The 8893-nt window shown below is 37.2% G+C and overlaps 1 protein-coding gene across 2 annotated transcripts; it reads left to right on the top strand.

Moving 5' to 3' along the window:
• Positions 1-947: 947 nt before the first annotated feature.
• LOC102075743 (uncharacterized) lies at positions 948-8544 on the top strand. 2 transcript variants are annotated; one of them, XM_005464801.4, is made up of 9 exons: positions 963-1105; positions 1302-1631; positions 3864-4136; positions 4264-4353; positions 4976-5071; positions 5150-5177; positions 6855-6886; positions 7821-7846; positions 7957-8544. In XM_005464801.4, exons 1-7 carry the CDS (start codon positions 1012-1014, stop codon positions 6877-6879), a joined length of 936 nt encoding a protein of 311 aa, XP_005464858.2. In that variant the 5' UTR covers positions 963-1011; the 3' UTR covers positions 6880-6886; positions 7821-7846; positions 7957-8544. The 2 variants fall into 2 exon arrangements, with proteins under 2 accessions (XP_025754467.1, XP_005464858.2); XM_025898682.1 differs by lacking the exon at positions 3864-4136 and having other exon boundaries at positions 948-1105; positions 1302-1460.
• The last annotated feature ends 349 nt before the right edge of the window (positions 8545-8893 follow it).

The raw sequence follows: 8893 nt of genomic DNA, 5'->3' as shown, positions 1-8893 counted from the left end.
TTAGAGGGAACATTTTCGGTGTTGTAGGATCCTGATTACTCCAAGTTTGTGTTCCAGAGGGTGATGGGAGTCAAAGAGGAGGTATTGGTCCATGTGTGTGGGCTTCCGGTAAACTTCAATCTTGAGGTTTCCATGCCCTTCAGTGTGCATGGCGCAGTCCAGGAATAGCAAACAGTTATCCTTTGTGTCTTCCTTGGTGAACTTTATGTTTTTATCCACAGCATTAATGCGAGCAGTGAAGGATTCCACTTCTTGGGTTTTGATTTTGACCCAGGTGTCAAATATCTGACTAATATTGTTTTTAAATTGATGACATTTTGTGTTGTCACAAAAGAAAAAAACCAACCTTACTTTTAATTTATCAAAAATCGCACCCTGCTTGTTCAGAACAGTGTCACAATTAGGTCTGAGCACTAATATTCATGTATTACCCATTCTATCCACCAGAGGTCCTCAGTCTTTCAGTACCCCATCCACTCGGCCCACTCACTTGTAAGCTACAAGTCTGAGCAGGTGTTTAAAATCATGTATGGATTTATTAACAGCTTTTATTTCTTGTTTTATTAATTATTAATGAACTAACTTGTAAACAACCTGAACTGTATTTTTGGGACTACAACTGTCTGTTCTGCTGTGCTGTCTGTTTTGTTACATTAGAGGAAAGAGGGGCAGTATTAATGGAAACATTTATCTTTACTAAAATCTTCACAGATTCAGCTTCCTCGGTCAACTTCTTTTCAGGTTATTAAACACGTCACTGTCACAAATGCACTGTGAAAACAGACACAACGTGCACTTGCTAAGTCTTATAATCGCTTCGTGCAATAATATCCCTTCATAAAAACAAATTACTTCATGCGTTTCTGAGAACATGAGAAAGGCTGCACCTATAGAATGTAAGCATGCAAAGAAAATTGCTAAATTTGTGAAGAGGATGTGACACCTCACTAGTGACAGGAAGCACAAGCTTCTTAAATAGTCATCGGTTCAGAAACTGTGACAGTCAAGACCATGAACAAGAAAGAAATGAGACAGAGAAGCACGATGGATGAATTCATATGGATTAAAATGTTTTTATGTCTGATGCTGATGATTCAGATTGCAGGTAAGAATTCAGGAAACATTTTAATAGCAGGAAAACACCTTTATAGTAAATAAGACAGCTGAGCATGTTCTGTTGTTTGAGGGGAGCACAGGACATGTTTGTTAACTTGTGTCTAAATTGGTCTTCAGTCTGGTTCTAAAAAATGCTGTATTCTATTTTTATTTATTTTTATGTTTCTCTTCCATCTTTTCAACAGTATCTGCAACTGAAACCTCAATTTTTATTAAAGCTGGAGATGACGTCACTCTGCCTTGTCTAAATGTAATAGATGACCAGAAGAACTGTGATGGTACTACGTGGACCTTTGCTTCAAAAAACACAACAGCAATAGAAGTGATCACCTTTGGAGAGATTGGTAAAAAAGCCCAAACTAAATCAGACAGACTGAGTGTTACAGCGAACTGTTCTCTGGTTATAAAGAAGCTCACGGATGAGGATGTTGGTTTTTATTACTGTCAGCAGTACAAACTGGGAGAAGGTAAACATCTAGTTTCTGAGTTTTTGGTTGATCTGGCTGTCATCACATGTGAGTATTTACCATATCATATTTATCATACACAAGTTTGGGCACCCCTGATAATGTTCATTATTTTTCTTTATAAATCATTGGTTGTTTGGATCAGCAATTTCATTTAAATATATCATACAGCAGATGAACACAATGATATTTGAGAAGTGACATGATGATTATAGGATTTAAAGAAAGTGTGCAAAAGTTACTTAAACAAAATTAGGCAGGTGCATACAGATCAGATCAGATCAGATAAGCTTTATTAGTCCCACTCATGGGAAATTTGTTTTGTTACAGCAGAAAGTGGACAGTGCAAAGTTACGTAGTAAAAATTAGAAAAACACTGGAATAGGATAAGAGTAAGAATAAGATACTGTACACAACTGTACATAATAGAATAAAATAGAATACAAATACTATATACATACTGAGTAAGACATAACGTTGTCAGAAAAAGAGTATTGCACTTAGTGTTACTGCTATTGCACATGTGTGGATGTGTGTGTTTGGTCAGTTGCAAAGTCTTTGGGAGGAAAGACCTGCGAAATCTCTCTGTCCTACATCGTGGGTGCCGCAGCCTGCACACTAAGGACTCGTACACAGTGACAACAGTGACAAGGTGCACCAGGTTGTGATCAGAACTGCCCAGGGGAGGGAGAGGTGATGAGTCCAGTGTTTTATTGTCTCTGGTTGGACATGCCACATACTGGGTGAAGGTGGGCAGTGTGGAGTCCAGTGAGACATGATTAAAGTCCCCTGATATTAGGAGAAGGGCTCTCGGAGATTGTGGACACCCTTGTCATTTTATTAATTTGAATAACTTTAGCACTAATTATTGGAACACAAAAGTTGTTTGGTAAGCTCATTGACCCTTGACCTACATACACAGGTGAATCCAATCATGAGAAAGGGTATTTAAGGTGGCCAACTCAATTTTCTCAGAATTGTGGCAACATGGGAGCCTCAAAACAACTCTCAAATGACCTGAAAAACAAAGATGTAAGGAAATGGAAGACCACAGGCACAGTTCTAGTTAAGGCCAGAAGTGACAGGTCAAGAAAAAATCTTAAATAAGCAGGGGTGAAGGATGGTGAGACCAGTCATAGTCAACCCACAGACCAGCTTCAAAGACCTATAACATCATCTTGCTGCAGATGGTGTCACTGTGCATCGTTCAACTATCCAGTGCACTTTGCAGAAGTGGATGCTGTATGGGAGAGTAATGCAGAAGAAGCCTTTTCTGCACACATGCCACAAACAGAGTCACTTGAGGTATGCTAAAGCACATTTGGACAAGCCAGCTTAATTTTGGAATAAGGTGCTGTGGACTGATGAAACTAAATTGAGTTATTTGGACATAACAAGAGGCAGTATGCATGGCGGAAACAGAACACAGCATTCCAAGAGAAACACTTGCTACCCACCGTAAAAATTGGTGGCAGTTCCATCATGCTGTGGGGCTGTGTGGCCAGTGCAGGTACTGGGAATCTTGTTGAAGTTTAGGGTTGCATTGTTTCCAGTCAATATCAGTAGATCCTTGAGAACAATGTTCAAGAATCAGTCACAAAGTTGAAGTTGCGCTGGGGCTGGATATTTCAACAAAACAACAACCCTAAACACTGCTCAAAATCTACTAAGGCATTCATGCAAAGGAACAGGTACAATGTTCTGGAATGGCCATCTCAGTCCCAGGACCTGAATATTATTGAAAATCTATGGTGTGACTTAAAGTGGGCTGTCCATGCTCAGAAACCATCAAACCTGACTGAGCTGGAGATGTTTCGTAAAGACGAATGGTCCAAAACACCTTCAACCAGAATCCAGACTCTCATTGGAAGTCATGGGGAGGGTTTAGAGCCTGTTGTTTCTGCAAAAGGAGGATCCACTAAATATTGATGTAATTTTTCTGTTGGGGTGCCCAAATTTATGCACCTCCTTAATTTAGTTTAATTAACAATTGCACACTTTCTGTAAATCCTATAAACTTTATTTCACTTCTCAAATATCATTGTGTTTGTCTGCTATACGATATATTTAAATGAAATTGCTGATCCAAACAACCAATGATTTATAAAGAAAAATCATGAAAATTGTCAGGGGTGCCAAAAATTTTGCATACCACTGTATTTGGAGCTGAAACTGCATTTTTAGAATAACCTTGCAGTATAACAGTTATTATCATAATAGTGATTAATTTGTCTAAACTGTGCTATCTTTGTCTCACATGTATATGTATTTGTGTCACAGTGACTGAAGATAAGGACACTGATGAAGTGATGTTAAACTGCTCTCTGCTGACCTTTGAGGACTGTCGCCACACAGTGAAATGGCTGTTAATTGGTTACAATGTAGACAAGCAAACAGAAAGATCACAGACTGACTGCTTCACCACTGTGTCTTTTCCAAATTCTCACAATTCAAACGTATCAAGGGATAATATAATGAAGTGTCAAGGAACTCATACTAACACAAGCAAAGTACTCTTTACCATCATCCATCAGCCCTCTGGTGAGGAAGCTGGTGAGATTACCAGCAGCTGTTGAACATGAATGGCTGGATACGAAGTTTGGATGCAGATTTCTTTTTCTTTTTTTCACAACAAATGAAAAAACAAAAATGTTTTGACTGTGATTTCTCATTTATTTAGTTGGGACAAACAAAACAATGAATCCAGCCAGAAAAACTGAAAGCAGCACAACCTCAGTAACAACCACAGCCGTGAAGGATATTTCACAAGGTTACTGAAACATTCATCCTTTTGTTACGAATCATCGATTGTTTTTTGATTAATAATTTTTTTGTACACTTAATTTAGAAGTGTCAGATTTGATAAATGAAAAACCTAAATAAGAACTACATAAAGAGAAAAGTGATCTCCATCCACTCATCACCAACTGGTCGCAGCAGATGGCTGCAGCTGGGGTTTTTTTGTGTTATTGTAGGGTCTTTACCTTACAATATAAAGCCTCTTGAGGCATTTTGTTATTGTGATTTGGCACTATGTAAAAAAATGAAAGAAAAAAATCTTTCCTGAGTTAAACGATCTTAAATGGAGTAGTACCTGGATAGTGCCATTCACCCAGCCTGAAAAAAAAACCAAAACCAAAATCAACACTTTTGTTAATATAAAATATTAATCATTAAGTAATCATAAAACTGACGCTTGACAGATGTTTCACTTTACTGCAAGATCACTTAAAGACAAACATTAACATCACAATAATGTTCACATAGATTATGATTTTTTAAAACATTTTCAAAATGTAACAATTCTTTCCTTAAAAATAAGATAATTTAAAAACAACAGAAGATTCCAACCAAATGATTTTGATAATTAAAAGTTTTGAATCTTTTTACAGATTTTTCCGTCTCTTTGAGGTTCATTATTGTTTCGGTGGGTTTAGCAGCACTTTTAATAACTGCTGTGACAGTCAACATTAGGACAAGAACCAAAGGTAAATTTTACAAAAAGAACATTCAATGATTGGAAATTTTCATTCAATACTGAAATTGTCATTTTTCTCTAATTTTAGGGAATAAAACACGACGGATAAAGCAAGGGTAAGTAAAAAACTCAGTAATCCCACATAAAAAGTTGAAAGGCTGGATTTCTGATATTTTAATTTAATAACTGTAGATTATGTTGATGCACAGCTGGCTCTAAAAGAACAACAAATCAGCTCATTTCTGAAGGACTGGTACCAGATGTAACTGGACTAGACTAGACTGGTCTGCTTTTCAGGGACTGCGTTTAAACTCTGCAGAGACTCAGTCCAACCCTCAAGCCTGTCAGGACACTTCACCCAGAGGACAGTTAAAAACCACATCACCACAATGATATGTTTTCCCCCACAGTTACATTATGACAAAGATGATATTGTCACGGCTAGCAGGGCAAGCCGTGTGGAATTTAATGAATGACCCAAGATGCAGGAAGCTTTCAGATGTCAGTGAGTTTTATTAGGGAGGTGAAATAAACAGAAATGCAGTGGGGGTGAAACAGAACCTGAGGATAACCTAAACTGGAGAAAACTAATAACAACAGACCTGAAATGGAGATGCAGGGAGACTCAGGGAAACCACACAGGAAAACATAGGGAAATAGACAGGATGACAAAGGGAAATAATGCAGACACAGGGCTTAAATACACACAGGGCAATCAGGGAATGGGAGACAGGAGGCTGGGATTAATTGGACATAACAAGACAAGAGGAAGCAAAGCTAGAAACACTGACAAGAGAAACGGACCTTCAAAATAAAACAGGAAACACACGACAAAACTCTGAACACACAAACTTAACACAGACTGGGGAGACAGAACATAGGAACTTGAAACGTGGAACAGGAGAGCACAGAGGACACAAAACACTAATCACAAACCCCCCAAAAAACAAAACCACAGAATATTAATAAATGTAAACATAAACACGGAGTCCACAGACTCCGGACCATGACAGATGATGGTGTTTCAATAAATTATGTAAACATTGCAGACTCTTCTGTTTCTCTTACACTCCACTAATGAACAACAATATCTGATCTAATTTTGTGGGTTAAAGCTTTTGAATGTAATGTAGATGATGATAATGTAGGATTTTAAGATTTTAAGATTAATTGTTGGTTATTTTTGTGTTTCAAGCTTTCCCTTTAGTCCAATTTAATGTGTTTTAATCTTGTATTAATTTACTTCATGTTTGAAATCTGCATCATCATCCTTTTTTTTATCCTTCTGAGACCCAGAAGAAAAAATGTTTAGCTAGCATTATAGCTGGCTTTTTGATTCATGCACAGCTTTGATTAAAATCCTGACCCCTGAAATGTTCTATTACATTCAGTGTAATTTGTCAGGTCTTTTTTAAAGCTTTTTTAAACAGAATGTGAACCAGATGTGTTTGTGGTAAATTAAAGTTTATTTCTATTTCAAAATATTAAATGGTTATTAATGTTTGACTAATCTTCTTAGCTGTTTGTTTTCTAATATTAGAGAGAAGAGGGCTGCTTTAAAAAAAAGTGTCTCTTTAAAATAAAGAAATTTAAACAAAACCAAAAACAGCAGTCAAAGAAGTTTATTAGAAGTTAGAGGTTCATTGTTGCCTCTGTGGGTTTAGCAACACTTTTAATAACTGCTGTAACAGTCAACATATGGATAAAAACCAAAGATAAATTGAATCATAAGAAGTTTGAATGATTTGAAATTTTCATTTTAAACTAAAATGGACTTTTTTCACTCCTTTTAGGGAACAAAACAGAGGACGAGGATAAAATCAAAGTAAGTACAAAACTCAGTATTTCAATGTATAAGCGCTAAAAAAAAAAACCCTAAAGGTTGACAGTGGACACATTTGAAGCTGATTGGCAGGTGGTACAGCAAAAGAACTTGAAATAGAAAGCTGAACTACAAAAAGGGGAAAGCAGGAAAGTCAAAATCACTGACACAATACAAAGAGCAACAAAAGCATCAAGTATATTAGATAGATATTACTGATATTACTGTAGTTGTTATAAGTTATGCAGAGCCAATATAAATATAAAAAACAAAAGCTCAATGAGAAAAGTACTTTTAGTGTGGAATGAAGTCTCTGTAGTTTCATCATAGAAAGAGAGTCGAGCTGATTCGTCTCAGACTGACTGGAGAAAACAGCAAAACAAAAAAAAAATCAGACTAAGTGTTGCATTAGACTGTTCTCTGGTTATATACCACATCACAGCTGGCGATGCTGGTCGATACACATGCAGACACCACACATCACTGTTGGGCCCATAAGCATTTATAGACTTTACTGTTTATTGGTCAGTCGTCAGAAGTGAATATTTGTGTCATTCAAATCAAAATGTCCTGTTAGAACAACAAACTAAGATGTTACAATAATTATGATCACAGAGATGAAGTCCATTGTCTTCATTTTTGTTTTTCTCTCTCAAAATGTCTCCATCTGTATGACTGAAGTGACTGAATGTGAGAACAATGGACAAGATGGTAATCCTGTCCTGCTGTGTGCTGGACTATGACCCTTGTGAACGCGCAGTCGAGCCGGTGTATGATGGTGAAGAGAAATCTCAGACATGGAGATGGCTTCACAATCCTGCACTGACACTGTGACATTCACAGCATCTCGCCTTGATCAGAAGTTAAAGTTTTATGATTTTTTAAAATGTAATGTGATGAAACAGAACAGTAACAAACTGCAGCCGTTTCCTTTCAGCCCCTAGTTGCCAGGTGGGGCAACAGGTGAGAATATTAATCTTAATAACAAAAAATAACATATCTCACATGTTTTTGTCATGACAGGTTTTGTCTTAAATGCACACTCTCACCCACTAATTTGTGTATTTGTTTAGGTTTACCAATGCTGCTGAAGATCATCTCAACACAGACTCACAACATCATCTCCTTCTGCCTTTCCTCTTTCTCTCGCTCCGCTGTTTGTGTGTGGGACAGTATGAGAGATTCCTCTTCTGCTCCCCTGCTCCATTTGACTGGCACATATGTCTCAAATCCCTAATCAGAGCCTTTAAACATTTGATCATAAATTCAGTCCTCTCCAGATTGTTCTGTTAGGTTTGTCTTTAGCATCACTCAGTCTCATCAAAAAAAAAAAAAAAATTGTACTTTTCTTTGTGTTTCACTTGATTTCTCCAGTCACTAATTTTAAATGTCCCGGGCCGTCTCCTCCAGACCAAATACTTAGTCTTGGTATCCCTGCCTGCTCTCTTTCTCCATCACTCACCAAACCCAGATGCAAGACCCAATCCCCTCTCGCTTGCACATTCTCCCTCATTCCAGTGTTAAAGCCTGCTTCAGAGTCCACCTCTTTTACCATAATAATTTTCAATATACAATATTTAAAAAATGAAATGTAGATGTTATTTTTTAAGCCATTTTCTGAAATGAATGTGAAACCTTCCTGTATTTAAATTGGAATAACACAACAGCAACCATAGTTCATAGTTGTAACATCTACCTGTCAAAGTTTGAATCCCTGACAGCTGTGAAATCATCACTCTGTGTTGTGTGGTTTGTAACAATGTATTTTGTTATGGCTAATGATAATATAACTTGATTTATAAAAGGTTTTTGATTGTGTTTTTTACACTTGTGTATATTGTGTGAAACTAGGGTCAGTGGGGGTCTGAAAACAGTACGCTGGTGTTTTAGATTCACTGGCGTTGGATTAACTGCTGAGGGTGATACAGATGTTGCTTCTCGCTGCCAACAGACCAGGAAATAAACGCTGCAAATATTTCACCTTTAAGTCTACTGCTGCATATTTAGATG

This window comes from Oreochromis niloticus, linkage group LG15 (assembly GCF_001858045.2).
Source record: "Oreochromis niloticus isolate F11D_XX linkage group LG15, O_niloticus_UMD_NMBU, whole genome shotgun sequence".
Lineage (NCBI taxonomy): Eukaryota > Metazoa > Chordata > Actinopteri > Cichliformes > Cichlidae > Oreochromis > Oreochromis niloticus.
This window is presented reverse-complemented; position numbering and strand designations above follow the sequence as displayed.